This window comes from Neolamprologus brichardi, chromosome 23 (genome assembly GCF_056152115.1).
Source record: "Neolamprologus brichardi isolate AB-2024 chromosome 23, ASM5615211v1, whole genome shotgun sequence".
Lineage (NCBI taxonomy): Eukaryota > Metazoa > Chordata > Actinopteri > Cichliformes > Cichlidae > Neolamprologus > Neolamprologus brichardi.
The window spans coordinates 28,341,823-28,363,288 of NC_142125.1; the positions used below are offsets into that span (position 1 = coordinate 28,341,823).

General features: G+C 39.2%; 1 protein-coding gene across 1 annotated transcript; it reads left to right on the forward strand.

Annotated features, from left to right (window-relative positions):
* The first annotated feature begins 690 nt into the window (after positions 1 to 690).
* On the forward strand, positions 691 to 19,609 carry LOC102789896 (vascular endothelial growth factor C-like). The gene is made up of 8 exons (XM_006792771.3): positions 691 to 1,486; positions 7,601 to 7,841; positions 9,612 to 9,802; positions 10,789 to 10,919; positions 11,040 to 11,143; positions 13,071 to 13,205; positions 13,583 to 13,784; positions 18,156 to 19,609. The coding sequence occupies exons 1-8, from the start codon at positions 1,385 to 1,387 to the stop codon at positions 18,265 to 18,267; spliced, it is 1,218 nt and encodes a 405-aa protein (XP_006792834.1). The 5' UTR covers positions 691 to 1,384; the 3' UTR covers positions 18,268 to 19,609.
* Positions 19,610 to 21,466: the final 1,857 nt, after the last annotated feature.

Genomic DNA, 21,466 nt, shown 5'->3' on the forward strand with positions numbered 1-21,466 from the left:
CTTCCCCACCAGCAGCTGCTCCCGTTACCAGGAATTACAGAGACAGAATGACAAAAGATGTCACGATAACAACTGTGTGAGAAACAGAAGAGTGATGGGGAATGTGGGAGGATAATCTGATTTTAAAAAGTGACAGTTCAGCGTGTTATGTGTCTGAGAGAATCAAATTAGAGAACCCACAGGAGCGGGGGAAAAACAGTCTGTCCAGTGAATTTAAATCTTAAAATAAAGAAGATGATGGCATCTGCTAAGGGGAAATGTGCCAGTGCCCAGGCGCTGCATAGCCTGCAATTTCTGGGCTGGGTGGCGGGGGTCAGTATAATCAGCTGTACGAACCATGTCTCTCAAATCCTTTACCCCGCCCATTAAATACAAGCCATTCTTGTTTGTCTCATTCACTCCAGCAGGACGCCTGTGAACAGGACGCATGTTCACTCTGTTTGGACTGGAACTTAAAACGACTGACTCTTTCCTTTCTTTTTTTTTTCTCTTCTATTTTTTTTCAGGGCAGGATTTTAAATAAGCCACTTTCTATTGTTTCAGCTCCCTTTGATGTTTTTCTAAGGATCACACACCCTGACAGAAAAGTTGGGACTGATTCAGAAAGCAGGGGGGGGGGAGGGGGGGGGGGAATCCAGAGAGACAGACAGACAGAGCTGTGCCCTGAAGCTTTCTGGGGAAGAAAGCGGAGACAGATAAAGAGTCAGAAATAATCTGAGGGAGAGAGAGAGAGAGAGAGAGAGAGAGAGAGGAGGGAGGGAAGAGCACAGCTGTTGTGCAAAGACGAGGAAAAAAATACAGATAAAAAAGGCGAGGAGGTGCACAAGTGTGAAGGGCGAGGAAAGGAGACTGACAAGGACGACCAAGGCTGGAGAGAGGAAAAAGGGAGATAAATGCGAGAGTCAGCAAACAAAAAAGGGCCAGAGACCGAGGAGTAGGTCCAGGCCAAGGCCAAGAAAGATATAAAGAGGAGCCAAAGTGAAGACAAAACTGAGACAAACAGCAACTAACAGACACCTGACATCACGGCCAACGGCAAGAATGGAAGAGCAGCGAGACGACAGGAGAGGCTAGAGAGAGAGAGCGTGCACGAGAACGAGCTGTGGTTTGACACGAGGAAGAGGAGTAGATTTCCTCATCATGATTTATTCAGCTGATTTCCCAAATTTAACCAACCTGTGCCAGAAGAGCAACTTCGTCCCAGGATAGAATGAAGAGAGGAGCTGAGAGATACCTATAAAATCTGCGAAACCTCTTTCCTTATCCTCCACCTTCCTCTCCTCCTTCCTGGCTTTCTCTTTACATCAAGCTTTAAATCCGCCAACTTCCTCTTCCTCTCTCCTGACATCTCCTCTCCTTCCCCCCTTCTCTCTATATCCTCACTATGTGGATACCAGCTGTGCTCCTATGGATGCTTAATATCAGCAATTTGTGCTCAGGACAAGACTATACAGACTATTACCAATCTGGAGACATGGGCACACAGGTAAGAATTTACACTTCACACTTCACGACATGATAATTATGTTAGTTTTGCTTACAATCGATTCCATACAGATGAAAATTTTTGAGAAAAAGCTGAATGAATGAAGAATTGTAGATGCTTCCATGGATGGCACACAGATGTTATAGAAATTAAAGAACCATTAACTATGTGCTTGATATGTAGACACAGACAGTAGATTGCCCAACTGTTGAGATTGTCCTCTGCACCGTCAGCACTGAAACACTATATGTGAGAATACGTTTTGTAAGGATTGCGTTATTTAAGCTGTATTTACTTAGGCAATCTCACAGATGTAATCTTTTTTACACAAGCAACATTTCCAACAATCACAATGGTTTACACAATGGAGTCATCATAAAATCAATAAAAGCTAACCTGATGCCTTCCAACCGACAGTGACTTTTTGGGACATGTAACTTTTGCAGAACTTCAACTGGCTATTGTTGTAGCTGTCTCATATATGTCATCAAATTGTGAATATTAAGTCTTCCAGCAATTGTTTTGCTCCTTCATGATGTGTTTGCACACTATAAGCTATTTAACAAAATGCAAGGTGCTCAGTGATATCTTGCTTTAGCCTGAATTTTGTTATTGTGTAGGAACATTACAGATAAGTAATGCAGTGAAAACCAAACATTTTGTCTAAATGGAGTTTGGAATAAGCTTTCAATAATAGCATCATGAGCATAACAATGGCCATTAAAATGTTCAACTGGAAAATAAATACAATTATGTTTTAGGGGAAAAACACAGTGTTCATTCTTGTGGTACACTGACACTTCAATAGCATAAAATACATACAGTCAAATGAAAAATAAAGTGCATAAGTGCTTTAAACCCAACATTCACACTAAAAAGGATGTAGTGGGGCCACTTGGGGTTCAATATCTTGCCCAAAGATACTTTGACACCCAAGGATGCACACCTGAACCACCGGAGATCAAACCACTGACCTTCTGAGATGAAAACCCACTCTACCTCTTGAGCCACAGTCATCCCATTAATAATAATTATATTATGTTTGTCACTATGTCACAATCCTGGGACGTCACAGGAAATTCAACTTGAGCATGGTGGCGTAAGAGTTATGATTTGTGCTTATTTTGCAGACACAGGACCTGGATACCTTCCAGTCATTTAGTCAACCATGTATTCCTCTGTATACCAAAGTATTCTGCAGTTGAATGTGAATCTGTCCAACAGCTAAAGCTTGGTTTTAGTGGTCAAACAAACTGGATCATGTGAGGACGATGAGCCCAAATAGAGCAGTGACTATAATAAAATGGCTAAAAAGAAATTAAAATAAAATAAAAACAATAAAATGCTGCTTTAGTCCAGTTAAAGTCCAGGCCTCAACCTAAAAAAATTGTGTGGGAGATGAAGCAAGTAGCCCAAAAACAAATGTCCACAAACATGAAGCACTATAAAGAGAATTCCTCCACAAAAATGCATGTGATTGATAGTCATAGAGAAAACAATTGCTTCCAGTTACTGCTGGCAAAGTTTCTTCTACAAGCTGAGTCATGGGATATATTTAGTTTTCCACCAGATTGTATCATGTGAATAAATAAATTTGGTAGATTTATGAGAACCTAAAGAAAGTGGCATCATTTTTGTATACTATGTAAAAAAAAAAAAAAAAAGTGTAATGCACTTAAGATTAAAGAAAACACCATCTTCTTAGGTGCTTGAATGCAAATGCATACTCCAAAACTAACAGTAGTCAAGTGCAAACAGTTTTTCTTTCAGTGAAAACTTAAAACATGAAGATTCCTCGCCATAGAGCTGGCTGCACACAAGATGGTATCATCTGCATAGAAGTGAACATTTGATGTTCCTTTGTAAAATGTTTAGATTGTGTGATATTATCAGATAATTTATATTGTATAACAATATAATTTATATTGTATAACAATATAAATTAATAATTACATTGTTATATTATATTTAATTAATAAGTTATATTGTAATATAACTTATTAATGTATAACATTAACAGCTGGGGGCCAAGTATTGATCCCTATGGGACACCTAAATCCTTCAAAAGCCTAAAACACAAATTATAAGAAACTTTAAGAACCAGTTATAAGAAGAATCCTTGCAGCCTCTAGAAAGCAACTTATTAATAAATCATACAAATAGTATGATCACAGAAACATGGAGTAGATTTCTAAATATAGAGGTTATCAATTGCTTTTCATTACACAAAATGAGATTAATTATTTATATAATACATTTGTTTTACACAACTTTTTTGTTTTGTTTTGTAAATCAACTGCTTGTTTCTGTGATGTTATTAAGTTATGACTAAAAAAAGAAAAAAACAAAAGTCAGCATGGTTTTGAAAGTTTACCTGACAACAAAGGCTGTTTACGAGCCAGCCAGGAAATGGTTCGGTGTTTGGTTTCCTGCTCTAGGAAAGTAGACCTCATTTAGTGGAAGCTGCTCGGTGCATAAGTGAAAAACTTCAGACTTATCAAAAACATCTATGACAACAATAGTGCTTTTCACGCTTAAGCTAGAGGACTTGTTTTTCTTCTAAGCACTTTTTCCATACGTGTATGTATCTTTTTTAAACTGTGTTTAAGTCACAATAACTTCAGACTTAATGTGGTTGTAATACTACTACTATGCTACTATTAGTAGCTGTAGTAGTCTACTACAGCTACTAACAGCAACAGCAATAATAATAAGAGTGAGAAATGAATGGGTGTGTGCACATGTGTGTGTCTATATGCCAGCAATGCCGGATGTTAGACACACCCCAAAGCAATGGATGCAAGATCAGTCAATTATGACTTCACGGTCCCTTAGCGATTACCTCATGTTATGTGATCAACTAACAATGCAAGAGAGAAGGAAGAGCAGGAGAAAAAGGGCAAAATGAGAGAGAAGAGTCTGTCATCTGCTGTGTAATGAGAAATACAGCGCTAAACAATTCTACAGTAAATATACCACAAACATTTCTTTCTACTAGTTTTAAATAGCAACCTAGGTTGGGCAAAAGATTAATAGGAAATCAAAAGATCCTTGAATTAATTCCGTACAAAAAGGGCAAGTATGTTCTTTTCTGTTCTGCTGAAGTTGATCAACTATATTTTTAGAAATGCACTCAGCTCTATTTTATAGTTTATAAATGTGCAAAATGGCTGTCAGATAGATTTACATCACCTGACAGCTATTTTCATCCAAAACAAAAGTTACACGTGTGGCACAGCTCAGGGGATGACGGAGTGCAAAGGAGTCTCATGCGTAAAAACAGCTGTCTACAGGCCTTTAGAGACTAGGGAGAAACACAGACAAACAACTGTCTGAAAGAACATTTAAAAAAGTTGCTGGGATTAAAGGTTCTGGGTTCACTTAGGTGGAATCAAGACCAGTACTGGTTCTTTTAACTTAGGTATCTCAAAAGCAGATATGGTCTAAAAACAGCATCTCTTATTTCCAGTAGTGCCACCATGAAGTTGTCATGGATCATGAAGCTGGAGCTTTGTGTATACAGATTTTTATGCAGGTTTTTTTTTTTTACACTAAATACAAAATTTCATATTTATAGTAACAGGTGGACATAAAAACTGCTATGAAGGGGAGGTTAATAATGACAGTAAAGTATGTTGATATTTGTTAAGATGGATGGAGGGAAATGAAAAAGGAGGGGGGAGGCAGACAGAAAGAGATAAATGGAAATAGTGATAACACTGCAGAGATCCAGTTTCTGTTTAGGCAGTGCCAGCTGTGCCAGTCTGCTCTCTCTCAGCCTGGGAAATTAAACAACCCACCCATGTTCCCAGGAAGACTTCAAATGTGACACTCAAAGACCAACTCCCTGCTGACATTTAGTCAGATAATACAGCAGCGTCTATTAGTCAGTTAATCTCTCATCTTTCATCTACTCTATTAAAACAGAAGAAAGTCATTTATCATGATGGCGGGAAAATCATTAAGGGAATGACTCACAGCTGGAAGGGTTTATAGAGCGATATCTGCTTTAAACTGATTTACTGTATGGATCTCGTCCACCACATTGAATAATCTCCATTACGTTTGTCTATTTAAGGAGGCCCAGTGTTGTCCTAGAGTAAACTCCAAGAGCTCTTACATAGGAGGCTTCAATGGAAGCTGACCTGTTATGCTCATTTCCAGCTCTGTCTTCTGTTTTTAGACTATAGTAGAGTAACTCTGGATGATTCATACAGTACTATGCAAAACCATTGAGTCACCCCTCAATTCTTTATATTTTCCTTCGAAGCAGCCAGACTTTCTTGTAGTTTTTTTAAAGTGCCATTGAGCTATAGTTATCCAGGATTTCTGAAGTTCTTTCAAAGTTTTTCTTTGGACATTGGCTGCTTTTTCACTTATTGTCTGAATACCTGCTAATTTTCAGATGAATGTTTTTTGTTTGTTAAGCCAGTTGAGACTGACCTATGAATCATTCAAGCATAAAAAGGCTCCTAACTGAAGGGATTAAGTAGTGTTTTGTCTGCACATAAAAGACAACTTAGCAAAGAACCAATTTTAAATTGTATCTTTAGGTACTTTATTACCAGCAGCTGTCACAAAAACACAAAACTTGTTCTCATTTTTGTAGCCAAATGTATGAAAAATGCCAAAGATGACACAGTTTGACAGGCATAAAATGGCTCTTTAGCACGATGTGCAATGTCCTTGAAACAACTTGGGGAAACTATACAAGTGGAGGAAAAAAGAAGTGCCAGGCTTAAAACCTATCTACAGCAGATGAACCATATCTTAAAGTCATGTCCTTAAGAAATATGAAGGAAAGCAATCAAAGACCTGACACGGGACCTAAGAGATGCATCTGGACTTTCAGTTGATCCATCTTCTGTTCACTGAAGCTTCATCAGAAATAATCTCAGTGGAAGGGTGGCTGTCAAGAAGGCTTAAGGTGGAGAAACCGGGAGGAAAGGCGGAGGTATGCCACATTATACAAGAACCGGAGTGAAAACAGGGGGCAACACATGTGGTGGAGTGATGAATCCAAATGTTAAAGGTTTCATTCAAATCATAACTGATATGTTGGAGGTTAGGAGAGAGGAAGGACAGTGAGTGCCCATCTGTAAAACACGGTGGAGCCTCTGTCATGGTTTTGGGCGGCATTTCAACCACTTGTTTTGGGGACTATCAAAATTGATGGAATCTTGTATGCAAAAAAAGTGCCAGAGATTTAGATCCACCATGCAATACCTTCATTTTTCAGCAAGACAATGAAAAACCCACTCCCAGTGCAGTAAAACCATACCTGGATAGAAAAAACACACAGTGGAACACTATCAGTCATGGATTGGCCTCCCCAGAGCCCGGACCTCAACACTGTTGAAGCAGTGTGGGATCATGTTGACAGAGAACTGAAGTCAGAAGTCAGAAACGTCCAAAGAAGACCCAGGAGAACTATTCCTGAAGGCTACTAGAAATTAGAAGAGTTTGCCTTTATTATTCAACACACTCTGAACTCTCTTAAGTTCAGGCTGTGTTGAAGAATAAAGGTGGTCATACAAATATTGACTTTCAAGCTTGTTAGAATTGCACAAACTCTGTTGTTATTTCAATAAATTGCTGCACCTATTTCCCAATTTCCTAGCAAAATACAAAGAAATGAAGGTGACTCAAGACTTTTACATAGTGCTATATATACTGTGTATTTATTTGTAGACTTATGTATACCCTATGTGTATTCTCAAATTAAGTTTTCCTGCTTTGGATTTTTTTTCTTTTTTGTCATTAAAAAATAGCAGTGTGTGCAGGTGAAGAGAGGACATGCATGCTCTTAACTAACAGTAGCCAAAAACAACATGTTACAACACATTGGCAGCTGAGGTATTCACTGTTTACCCAGAACAAACCAGCAAACTCAACGCTGTAAATTCCACTGTATCAAACAATTTTTCACCAAAAATACACGACTAAATCGTTCTGAAGCCAAACTATAAAAAGAGTGTTTTTAAATTATTTCTATTTTATTACACAACCAAAACACCCTCTTAGCTGCAAGATTTGTGACGTTTGTTTATCATCTTTCAGGTTCATTTTCTGTTCTAACTCTTTTTACTGTTCCCCCCCAATCTTCTGTTGCAGTCAAATGACCAGCTCAGTTTGGAGGCAATAAAAAGTGTGGATGACCTTCTACAGTTCCTATACCCTGAATACAGTGTGATTCAGCAGTGCCTAAAGAAGAGGTCATGGCACAGCTCTTCATCCCCCTCTTCATCGTCTTTATCCACATCTTCAATGAGCCCTTTACTCAACGCTAACAATCAGGACATGTGGGTTCCGATGAGGGAGGAGGCTCTTTACAAAGTTGATGACACTTGGCGAGGTAAACACTGACGTGCTTGCACAGAGGTAGTCTGTTTATTATTATTTCTTCAGAATCATTAGATTTGTGGAAGTCAAGACAGTGTTATTGCTGCTAATGTCAGCCTTTCAATCACAGCAGTCTGAAATACTTGAACAGACTGGCAAAGTGGAAAAAAATGTAGCAGTGATATAACCACACAATTGTGTTTTTTAAGGACTGACAGATGGATTTCATTGTACTGGAGACAGAAAATGTAGCTGGTATTGCAGAGAATCAGGATTTCCTCTCCCTAAAACCTCTAATAAACAGGAAAAACAAAGAAAGGGGGAAACAAACAGAATCTACCTATAATTACCAGCATACAATGGAAATTACTGTTGTGTTCACTGAGCGGCTGTGTGTCAAAAATGTGCTTCTGCAGAAACAAATTGTGGCGAGAATTACCCCAAATGTGGTTTCTGAATCCTCAGGTGGGTGTTTATACACTCATGTGGAAAAATATGTGAACAACAACACGTGAAGTATTTCACTATTTAAAAAAAAAAAAGCCAACATGCAGAAGCAGTATGTAATACCCTGAATACACCCTTACCGCTTCCATAAGAATTAAAAGGGTAAGTAGCAGCCAGGCACTGCTAATCAAGTGCACATGATTAACTGATCATCAGCAAGTGTGAGCACCTCTAAAGAAAAGCTGAAATTTTGGCAGTTTTCTTATCTGCAGCATTCAGGTATGTGTTCACACAATGCCAGGGGAAAAAGACATCAGCAATGATCTTTAGAGAGGCAATTGTTGCTACCCATCAGTCTAGAAAGGGATGCAAAGCCATTTCCAAACAATTTGAAATCAATCATTCTACAGTGAGAAAGATTACTCAGCAGTGGAAAACATTCAAGACAGCCTCCAGTCATCCAAAGAATTGATGCCCCAAGGTCAGACCATGCAATGCCTAGAGTGAAAAAAAAAAACACACCTCAGACTCTACAGGTCTCAGTTAGCATGTTCAATATTAAAGATAACGGCAGTACAATTATGTATGATGTGTTTGAAACTGTTTTAAGGAGAAGGCCTCTTCTCTCTGAAAAAACAGCATGGCTTAGGTTTGCAAAGTTGCATCTGAACAAATCAGAAGACTTCTGTGCTTTGGACAGACAAGCCCAAAGTGATAGACAGAAAACCCAGCATATCAGCACAAACACCTCATACTGACTGTCAAGCACGGAGGTGGATGTGTGATGGTTTAGGCTTGTTTTGCAGCCAAAGGACCTCGCAACCATCAACTCCTCTGTAAAGTGTTCTAGAGTCAAATGTGAAGCCATTGTCCCACACCTAAAGCTTGGCCCAAACCAGATGATGTAAGGGGCAGTGATCCCCAAGCATAGCAGCAAGTCAACAACAGAATGACAGAGAAAGAAAAGAAATTCAAATTCAAATTCGAATCAAGGTGTCGTAACGACCCAGTTAAAGTCCAGACCTCAGCTCCACTGAAATGCTGTGCTGGGAACTTAAGAGAGCTGAATTCCCGCAAACCTCAATGAAATGAAGCACCACTGTAAAGAAGCGTGGGCCCAAATTCCTCCATAATGATGTAACCGACTAATAAAGCCATACAGAATACCGTTGCTTAAAGTGAATGTTGCTAAAGGTGGATCTATAAGCTATAAGCATCTCAGATTGTGCTTAAGTAATTTTAGAATTAAACTGAAGGTGTGGTTCAAAGATGTCTGGTGTGGCCTTCACAGAGGGGTGCAGTTCCTGTTGTCATGCATTGTTGGCTGTATTTTCAGTCATCCTGGAGGAGATCCAACGAACCTCGTGCCAGCCCAGAGAGGTGTGCATTGAAGTCGCTAAAGAATACCCAGAATCCACCAGTCAATTCTACCTCCCTCATTGTGTGGCGCTGCATCGTTGCGGTGGATGCTGCAACAACGAAGCTTTTTACTGCACAAATACAAGTTACGCTCTTGTGAACAAGACGGTAAGCCATGCACCCAGAGTCTCTATTTTACCTCCTTGTATCTAACATCTTGTTATGGTTGCCCTGAGAGGCCAAACAGACTGCAACTTAAGAAAACATCAGCAATAAGAAAAATGCTGCAAAAGCACACAAAACACAATGGAAATAGGAAAAACGACAACAGAAAAATAGGAAAAAACAAAACAGAAATAGGGGAAAAAAAACAAGGGAAGTGTTTCTGGGGGGACAATAACCATTGACGGACCAGTTCCAGGAACCCAAAACATCGTAGGCGTGTTTTATCATGATTAATATAATACTGATGACAGATTTTTAGGCTAATGGTTAGGCTAACACACTTCCTCACAAAACCGATAAATCCTCCACTTTTTTTAAGTGTCTCCCAGCACAATACTTAACATATTTTGGTTCCTACAACTGGTCCGTCGGGTTATTGTCTCCCCAGAAACACTTCCTTTGTACTTTTGGAAATCAGCTTTTTTTCCTATTTCTGTTTTAGTTTTTCCTATTTCCGTTCTCATTTTTCCTATTTCCGTTGTCATTTTGTTTTGTGTGCTTTTGCAGCATTTTTCTTATTGCTGGTGTTTTCTTAAGTTCCAGGCCGTTTGGCCTCTCAAGGTATCTTGTACACTCTTCAGCGCTTGAATTATTTAACACTCTGCTCCAGATTTTATGCTCTTGCACCACAAACTGCATCAGGAAAGAGGACAGAAACCAATCTGCCCATTTATGTAACCAGCTTGTCTGTATCACAACACACCCTACTCCAGTGGGACAGCCTTTGGCTGCAAATGGACATGATGTTAAGACAATATACACAGTTGAGTCACGCACAGTTGCACAATCTTACAACAATTACATCAACATCTAAACATCAGCAGTACTGCAGCAGAAGAACAGGAAAGAAAAGAACAAACACTAATTCCTTCCACAATGCAGACTTTTATGCACACATGCACGTCTAACTTTCTTCTTCCCGCTCCTAGCTGATGGAACGGTCCCAGTCCAGGTTGGATTACACTGCTGTCACGGTAACCTTCATCAACCACACTTCATGCGATTGCCTCCCCAAGCGGCCGCTCCGCTCCATCATCAGACGAGCAGCAACAGATCACCTGTGAGTTGGAGTGATAGGTGAAGAGTGACGCGTGGGTGCCTTTACAGCCATTCATGACTGACTCTTTTGTGTATCCATGCATTTATAATATAGCGTGAGTGCGTGTCTGTGTTTTGATAGGTGCTCTCCTCCTGAACGTGCCTGTGCCTCGGGCTTAGTATGGGATCCAGCAAATTGTGTGTGCGTCTCTGCAGACACGATAAACTACCCTGAGAGAGAGGCAGGTAAGCATGCATGAGTCATGTTGGTCAAATTAGTCAATCTCTGCTCATGCTGATGCATATTCAGTCTAGTCCATCAGTGGTTCTCAAGCATGTGGTTGACACCCACTATAGACAAAACTGACAATTGCAGTTTTTCCACTGATGTGGCGCAGATGGCCAATTTAGAACTAGTTCCACCCTTTTGTGCTGAAAAAAGACTAGCACCAGAGCCAAGGAGACCACTACCCCAACTTCTCCTAATGACGCAACATAATAATTGGTTCTCAATCCTCTTGAGCCCCTGGTACTCAAAAGGCACCAACACAGAAAGGGATCTGCATTGGTACCAGAACTACAATGGTGGAAAAAGAGTCATAGAAGAGTAAACTTTTTGGCAAATGAAACCAAAGTGTTAAATCCAGTGAACAAGGCTGACTTATGTTCCAAATAAAGCCTTTAAATGAGGATGTCAAAGTTTGAGCGTCATTTTGATGACATGAAAAACAGAGATTAATTCATGGGTCAAACTCTCACTGCAGAGTTTGATATTTGTCTGACCCACCCTTTCTGCAGCATGGACAGCACAGACACTCCAACGTGTTAGAAATAGTGTTGTTTTTTAAACTCAGACATGTCCTTTAAAGCAGCGGTCCCTAACCCCCGGGCCTCGGACCGGTACCGGGCCGCAAGAGTTGAGACTCAGGTGTGAAATGTATGGTTTTCAGGGTTTTTATCAGTTTTCAGCGTTATTTTGTTATCGTTTTTATCGTTAACTCGGTTTTCCAGGGTCTTTTCACGTGTGTTATGAATAAATTGTCTTTTTTCGGTACCGGTACTGGTTTTATTTTGTTGTATTTATCCGCGACACCTTAAAGGCCGGTCCGTGAAAATATTGTCGGGCATAAACCGGTCCGTGGCGCAAAAAAGGTTGGGGACCGCTGCTTTAAACAAGACATGTCCTTTTAATTGGGTCACGGCTCTGAAGTGGAATGCACAATAGTACAAAAAACTTCCACTGAACACGTTTTGGGATGTGAACCAGATAAAACAACTGAGTAACAACACCCAGATGATGATGATGATGGTGATGATGATGGCGTTTGGGTGGCAAATCTTTCCCTGAGGTACTGCCTATTCATTTGTAGCAGGAATGTTTTTGTGCCGTTTTACTTGTACAATCATGTAGTGAACTACAGTTCCTACCATTCTTTTTTACATTAAAGTAACCTCTCTTGACATATATTATTGTTTATCATTTTCATAGCTGTTCATCTGATCTATACTGAGAGGTCCGTCTTTGAACTATTGTTTCCACAGGCAACATTAGTATAAGTGTAAACCAAAAACTATTCTCTTCTTTGGATTTACCACAGGTATGTGTCCTAAGAAAAGAAAATGCCAGTCTCTCTGCAACTTAACCACAGTTCCTGTAGCTGCCTGCCAAACTGACAGCCATGAAAACACTAAACTTTGAGAGGCTGCAAACATAATACTATCATGCTAACAGGCTGATGTTTAGCTGACATATCATGAAGTCAAATCTTAGTTCAAGGTACAGCTGCAGGGAATCTTTTGTACTGGACAGATTAAAATGTTGACCTGAATATAATCAGGAGGCCATCAAAGGCATTAGATTTCATCCTCTGGTGAACTTGAACATCTAACCCTAACCCATATTTCATGACAATCCATCAAATGTCTGTATAGATGAGCTAGTTTTAGTTGCTCCCTTATTCGTAAGGGATCGCCACAGTGGGTAGTGCCAAACACCGGATGGCCTTCCTGAAACAACATTAAAGGAATCTGTTTCTCTTCCTGGGAAAATGCCAACCTCACAGTTACAGTGTTTCATCCTCTGGGGATCATGACTCTGCACAATATTTCATAAATCTGAAAAAGAAAAAAAACCCTGACAAAATACAATTTTTCACTTTTTTATGTCTTCCAGAAGTGCTGGACTCTGGCCTTCTGGCTCTCTGTGGGCCCAATCGGGTTCTGGAAGAGTCCACATGTGAATGCATCTGTCAAAATGGACTCACTGAAGCCAGCTGTGATCCAGGCTGGAAACTGGACCACAACACTTGTAAGCAAGGGTTTCATTTATTGTATTTAAATATGTTTTGGCTGTGTTGTGCAAAATGTCAATGTGCAGCTCTTGAGAATTAAGTTTTCCTCAAGCCTTTGGATTCACTGTGAGCAGTTTACAATAAATGTGCCATGAAGCCATCACTCTGACAGTAAATGAGTAAGCTCGAGAGACAATCGAGAGACAAAAATACACAGATACAGGGAAGTTTGGGGAAGATAGCTTCATGCAAATGTCTTACAAGTAGAAACACGACCATCAAATACTTAGCCCGACAGTGCTGTCAGGCATGTGTGACGCAATATATGATAAAGTTTCATTTTGATTCATAAAATCACTCTCCCTCTTTGGTTTTCTCGGTGATCTTCTCTCAGGTGAATGCCAGTGCGAAGGTCAGGGCGAGGGGAAGTCATGCCCTGCTGGCCAGAGGTGGGATGATGATCTCTGCGGCTGTGTGTGCGCCGCAGAATGTCCCGGACACCAGCCTCTGAACCCAGATACTTGTCTGTGTCAGTGCAGAGAGAGTCATGAGTCGTGCATGCGGCAGGGCAAGAAGTTCAACCCAAACACCTGCAGGTAGGTGTAAAAAGCAGTCAGGAGTCCATTCCTGCTACTGGCTTTGAGCCAAAGTGGCTGTCTGGTTTGTTCATCTCAGGTATCCACACTGTGGGCGTCTGCCAACTAAACTCAAGAGAACCTTATCTGATCAAAGAAAATAGTTAACCACAGACACATTTAATCAAAGACATTAATTAGGTTTTTAATTATATCTGTTAATAGTTGATTGTTGTATTTAAAAAACCTGAATCCACCACTAATCACAGATGTCTTACACCTCCACTGGCATCAGACTACTTTCTGTTCTGTCACTGTCTCTATGTGACATAAAATACCCTCCTCTTGGTTTAAAATCACAATCCAACATGACACCACCAATAAAGTGTACTTACGCACACTAAAAGCAGTATCCAAGTCTGGTTGCTATGCATGTGTCATCCAAACAATTCACTGGAATTAGTAATTCCTCTTCTTAGTTCCAATGTAAAAAAAAATCCCCAACTAAACACTTCCTCTGTATTATGTAAATGTGACTGACACATGTGGCTAAGAACACAAATCTCTGAAAGAGATTTAAAGGACACAAACATAAAACAATGAGGTGGGTTAAATAAACTAATCTGAGCCTTTAATGCCTGCTCCAAAAAAACAGAAATACACAAAGTTCAGTAAACTGGTTTAAGCAATCTGATTGTTGTGTCAAAGTTGTTCCTGGATGCTGGTCAACATCGAAAGTGACCAGTCACAATATAGTTATGTCGTAGTTTTTAAACGTGGAAACGCTGTAACACCGCACACCAAATCGTAATCCTAACCCCATAAGCCTAACCTAACCCTGTGGACATTTTTCCAAGTTGCAAAACTATAACATGGCTGGTACATAACCAACACGAGGATATCAAACAGACCACACACACAGGGTTGATTAGTTACAGGTGAAAACAGCTGAACACAAGTGACAATAATAAAAGGAGGGAAAACAAATACTTGAAACACACAAAGAAGCCAACACACAGACAAAACAGAGAAAGACAAAGAAGTGAGGACAAAGGGGACACTAACAAAGTGTGAACAGTATCAGCTAAATCCAAGCAGGGATCAGAAATCAAATAGAAACCAGGAAATGGAGACCATGACAATATGTTTGTGCCAATGGAAATCATTTATCATTTATTCAAACCACAGCAGGAGGTGATCTCTTGGAGAGTGATTACAACAATCACTGAAAACATACAACTTGGCACTAACGACTGGTAAACTGGCTCAGTGTTTTAGAATTGCGGATATGGGAGTTTCATTTTGGAAAGAGTTTGCACACGGTGTAGATTTTCACTGTTGTGCTGCAATCTGAGCACAATATGTACACAGCCACTTCCATACTTGCTCCCTCAAACAGTGGCTTACACTGCGGGAGCTGCTCCTGCACGTGATGCTTCCAATGGCTGGTGACCCACTGGGGTGCCATCACCCATGGAAAGAGTGAGAGCATTAAGAGAAACAACTCTCGATGGAGACGTCAAACATTCCACACAAGAAAAAGCAAGCATCTCCCTCCATTCTCTTTTGCTCACATGTTTCCATGTGACCTTTTATGGACTTGAGGCATTCTAAATATTTGCGTGTGTTTTGCGTGCGTGCCTCGGTTCCCACAGTTAGCATGCAAGGGATCAGCCTTCCCCTGACCCGAGAGGCCTGCAGAGAGACAGAGAACGAGACTGGGTGAACGTGATGACAGTGAGCAGAGCAACCATCAGAGCAGACAGAGACCAGCTCAGAGACAGATGGAGTGACAGGCACAAAGAAAACACAACCGCAGACCTGGGCTTTTACATTAGTGGCCTTCCATGTGGTAAAGTTCACGGATTTACGTGCAAGTGACCTTTAGTGCCAGTTTTCTACACTTTCTGAGCTTAGGGGGGCTGAAATAAATCCACTCTTTGTGGAAAATTGTAGCCTCCATTTTAGCCACTTTTTGTCTATTCAAATATTATTACTCATTTTTTTAATCTAAAATGATATGAAAGCATAAAATATCTATCCATCCATCCTGTTTATCTGGGTCCGGAACATGGGGGCAGCATAAGCAGAGACACCCATGACCTCCCTCAGCCTCCAGCTTTTCCGGGGAGGACACCAAGGCATTCCCAAGTCAGCCAAGAGATGTAATCTCCCCAGTGTATCCTGGTTCTGCCCCAGGGCCTCCTCTCAAGGGGCCATGCCCTGAATACTTCATTTAGGAGTTGCCTAGGAACTTAAAATTAAATTTAAAAAATTGTCTCTTCCTAGTTAAGTACACAGTAAATGTCTCCTACAGAATCTCTAAAGTATTTGCACACAAGACAAATTAATTCAGATGCACAAATAAAAGATTGTTATTCGTTCGCTAAAATGCAAAAAGATTAAAACTTTGACAGACAAATGAAATTAAGACTCATTTTTACAAGATTAGTTGATACCAGCTAAATGTTTACAAAGTCTTATCTTATAATGTCTCTATTTACAACTGCTAAGCTAGTTTAGCTTGTAGTGAGCAGAAGGAGCTAACGTAGCAAAACGTAGCTTGCTAATATATGAAAATGACACAAACAAATACAAGCTCAAATTAATTATAGCTGACACGTGTCACTAGAAATGACAAGAAATTAAAAAAAAAAAAGACAACTTCATGCATAATTAATTTGTAGTTATTGAAGTTGTATAATGGGAAATGTTATTGTAATAATACTTTTGCTAATGCAGATGTGCAAATCAATTCAAGAAAGAGTAGAAAGAGGGTTTTTTTTTTTAAAAAACAGAGCTATTTAAAATGTGAAAAAAGTTATGTTCTTACCAACATTCAGAAAGAGTAATAAAAGATCTTTACGAAAAGATTTTAAATTATAATTGAGTCATTAAATATATTAATAAATACCTGAATTACATCCCTCATACAATCCTCCAGTAGTTACACCTATTAACTGTGTAAAAGTGACAGAATTGTATGAATGGTGTTCAATATTTTCTTTTTATATACATTAATGGTGCTGTTAACACTTTCTAAAACATGCTAGTTCTACTTTGAAAGCAAAGTTTCTCCGTTTCCTGTTGTTGCGTAGCGCTTGTTCAATTTTCACTGTAGAAGCTGGCAAAAGAAACCAGTTTATGTGTTTTGTATATTACATTTCTTTATCACAACTGTTAACTTACATTTGCATTAATAGGAACAGGAAATATCCAAAAACTGACATTTCTTATTAAACTACTTCAGATGCACTACTACTGGATCAGATACTTCAACAACTGAAAATAAATTATACTTTTTAACACAAACCAGTAACAGCGCAGCTCAAATAACAACTCTTTACCCTCTGAAAGTCAAACCTACTAGATAGGTTAGCATAATCCGATGTTTTCTCATGCTACATCTGGAAAATTCAGATTTCTCCACATGTGATCAAAATAAGCAATATATAAATTTGGAATGCAGCATTTAGAAAAACTAGAAGTTAAATTAACCAATCCTTAAGCTGCATTTAAGTTTTGGAATTTATTTTGCTGACATTTGCATTTTTTATGTTTGACAAAGGATAAGTAGTAATTTAGCACGGACTTTACAGGCATAGTTCACAAATAGCAAACTAATTCCACTTTTCTTTTGTAGTTTTTCTTTTCTTACTCACTTTCTCACTTACTTTTTTACTTAACCTTTAATGCCTAGTTTATCCTATTTCACATATGGGATTTTGAGACTTTTACATAATTTTTCATCCCAGTATGTGGCACATCTTAAGCAATAACTTGCAGGAAAAACATGTCAGATGTAAATATAACAGAAATTAAAACTTAAACATACATACATAAATATTTTATTTAAAACATTTGCCAGAAGGTTCAACAGACCCTCCATTTACCAAAAAGAAAAAAAATATTCTCTGGTAATTTCTTTATAGTTTGGGCTTTAAAGGGTTAAGTCTGATTTAACATCTGGTCGCAGGAGGTGGTTCAAAAAGGACCGTACACCTACTGTGATTTTGAAGTGAGAGTTTTCAGAATCCCCCCCCCCCCCCCCTCTGGAAAAGTACTCCCTCTTTTTTTCCTCACACGCAGAGTCCTTTGATGCAAACAAAACTTGGATGAAGGTTTGCCCAAAAGGGATATGATGATCTGAATAATCAATAGTAAGCATGCCAAGACAAAATAATCTCCTTTGTATTTCTCTTCTGTTCCTATCTTCCCACTCTCAACCTCACCCTTCTCAAAAATCTTTTTCCGAATGTCCTCATTTCATTTCCCCCTTTGTCTTCTTTTCCTGCTTTCATTTCTTTTCTTTATCTTATTTTCCTTTTCTATTATTTTTTACACTACCTCTTGATCCCCTGTTTCTCTTGATCTGTCCCTTCCTGTCTCTAGTTGTTACAGGTTGCCTTGCAGAAACCCCAGACGCATGTGCCAGGCTGGATTTTACTACAGCCGCCTAGTGTGTCAATGTATCCCCAACTACCTGAGGTCTGAGTGGAATTAAGAAACCAAAGGCAGGAGCAGGACTGCACACCTCCTATTTATTGGGCTGTTTAGTCTGGAAACAAAAGGTCAGAAAGGTGAGAATGTCTCTAGTCAAAAGGGCAGGAAGTGGACCTACATATTTACATGTGATGACTTACAACAGACTGCAAGTACCACTGCAAGAAGCAGTGTTGCTTCTCTATCAACAAAAGGAGGATTAAAGCGCTTCCCTGATCAAAAAGACCCAAGCAGCCAGCCACACAGAGTGAAAAGCAGTCAAAAGGAGCCAAATGTGGAGAGGCATCTGACTCTCTGGGACTGTTGTCTTCTTAACATTGTTTAGAACATGATCCCAGCTGGAAACAAACGATTAAACCCAGAGACTAGCTAAAAGTACAACAGTGAACATGGACCAATCAGACTGAGCCAGCATTCATCCTTGCGACGTGTTCGAGCAAGAAAGCCAGCCACCAACCTGCAGTAGAGGCACCGCTCACACTTGCGTGAAATGGAAAGTGGAATAAGATAATAACAGAGTAGACTCTGTGCTTTTTGAAAAAATAAAAAAAGCTTCAGCCAACTTCAAACTTTGGCATCCCTGAGAGACGAGATACTTGAGGGGCTGAGGGAAATACTTGGGATGCGACTGAACGGTCCCTGGGGCCTTATAGTCATACTTTACTTTGAAGAAAGGGTTTTGTTTTTTTTAATTAGACTGATGATAAAACTGTATTTTATATGAAAAAAAGCTCTGGTGCTGTTTCAGTAGAGGTTACATACCAGACCCTGTTAAATCAAATGATAACTGAAACACTCCCAACTGTTATTATATTTACCAGTTAATACTTGCCTCTACTGCAGCGCTGCTTTTTGAAGATTTCTCTCATGCATGGTTGAATCCAGTCGTGACTGAAGTTAACATTTGGGTACAGTTCTGGTTGTCTACTAATTTAACTTCACATGCTCCAAATAATGTTATTTGTACATATTTAAATTTTGTCATATTTAAAAAAAGTGATTTGTAACATTCTGTATTTAAGTCACTCATAACTAAATATTGTTGTAGAACAAAGCAATTTACATGTCTTTTTACTTTTTTCTACCCTGCAAAATATTCTTTCTAATAGGTTATTTTGACACATAGAACGCTCTTTTAAAAACAACATATATTTATTGCATTGTGGTAATTATTGCAGTTTTGAGCTATATAGAGATAGAGAACTTTATCATGCTTTAATATTTAAAAGTAGTTCTGAAGTAGAGATTTAAAGCCCTGTCTGTCTAATATGTCTGTGCTGTAGATGTGCTAATTTAATAATTTTTTTTGTTTGCTTTTAAATTAAAACAAATTTTTCTAAAGCCAAGGAAACACAGTAGGTATAATATGTATTTTATTGCACAATGTTCTGCTACATTGCTTTCCATTTTCTGCATCTAAATATACATAAATATAATACATATATACAATAATAATTGACTTAATGAGTTGGAAGATTGTTACTGGTGCCTTTAAAAGCCATAATGCACGAAAAATGCATTATTTAGTCACACACACACAGACACCTGTGGGGGAAATTTGACTCTTTATGTGGTCTCTCATTTCTTCTTCTCCCTCCTCTTCAGCCTTCTCACTCTTACTATGTCTGGGTTAAAGACAACAAACAGTATTAAGTCATGGAAAACAAAGATATCGGCTTTCTGTCTGGCCTTCGTGACCGTCAGCCTCTTAAATGGGCTCAGGACTTGTGTGTCTGATTTCTCCATCTGTCTACATTATTATCTGATTGCGGTGATTAACAGTAGTTACTAACATTAAACACAGAAAGCCTCGGCTACATAAACGCAGGTATTTGTACAGTTTTCACAATTTTGAAAACTGGAAACCATGGACATCACTATCTAGTCCATCTAGATATCTCTGACATGACCAATTCAATTCAATACATTTCAGTTCATTTGAATTCAATTCAGTTTATTTAAAGGCAAATCACAACATCAGTTGTCTCAAGGCACTTTGTACTATAAGGTAAAGACTCCCACAATAATACAAAGAAAAACAACCCTCAACAGTCATATGTGACCTCCTATGAGAAGTGTTTTGGCAACAGTGGGAAGGAAAAACTCCCTTGTAACAGGAAGGAACCTCTGGCGGAACCAGACTCAGGGAGGGGCGGCCATCGGCAATGGGTTGGGGAAAGACAGGACAAAGACATGCTGTGGAAGACAGCCAGAGATTAATAATAACTAATGACTAATTGCACAGTGGTGTATAAACACATAGTAATAATAATAAATAATAATACATTTTATTTGAGGGCGCCTTTCAGAAACCCAAGGTCACCTTACAAAAAACACAATTAATAAAAGGAACAGTAGTCATAAAATACATAAAATAAGTTAAAATTACAAAACAGAGCGTGACAACAGATAAAATCAGCATTAAAGCGAATAAGCCAGTTTAAACAGGTATGTTTTGAGCTGTGTCTTAAATACTGAGAGGGAGTCAATATTTCTTAGTGCAGGAGGAAGAGAGTTCCAGAGCCGGGGAGCAGAGCAACTGAAAGCTCTGTTCCCCATAGTGATAAGACGTGAGGACGGAACAGTAAGATGAATAGCAGATGATGATCTGAGAGGGCGGGAAACAGTGGTGATATGGAGCAGGTCACACAAATATGAAGGAGCAGATTTATAGTGAACGAAAAGAAAAAAGTGAGTGAGGAGTGAGAAACACTTAGTGCATCATGTGAAGCTCCCAGCAGTCTAGACCTATTACAGCATAACTAAGAGACTATTCAGGGTCACCTGATGCAGATTCATTTTTTTTGTTGTTGTTGTCCATCTGTTATCAAAGTTTATGAATGCTTTGCCTCTTATGAACTCTTCTCTTCAGAGCTGGGTTGGATGATAACATGCCTACCTCCTTAATGCATTTTTTCTTTACCATGGAAAGGATCCCGTGATCATCACTGCCATAGTCTTTACTGGTAACATATATACCCTTAATGGTCCCATAATCTCACAGATAGAATTTTGGTTTTGCATTGAGAGTCCTTTTGAATCCAAATTCCAACGCTGGGAGTCTTCTTGAGATGTTTGACTCCTTAATTGGCAAATTAATAACACAGAAATAGCTCTTTTCCTCTACTTTAGATGTGACTAGCATCAAATTTCCAATTGCCACTTTATTAGGAGCAACTATCCAACTACTTGTTAACACA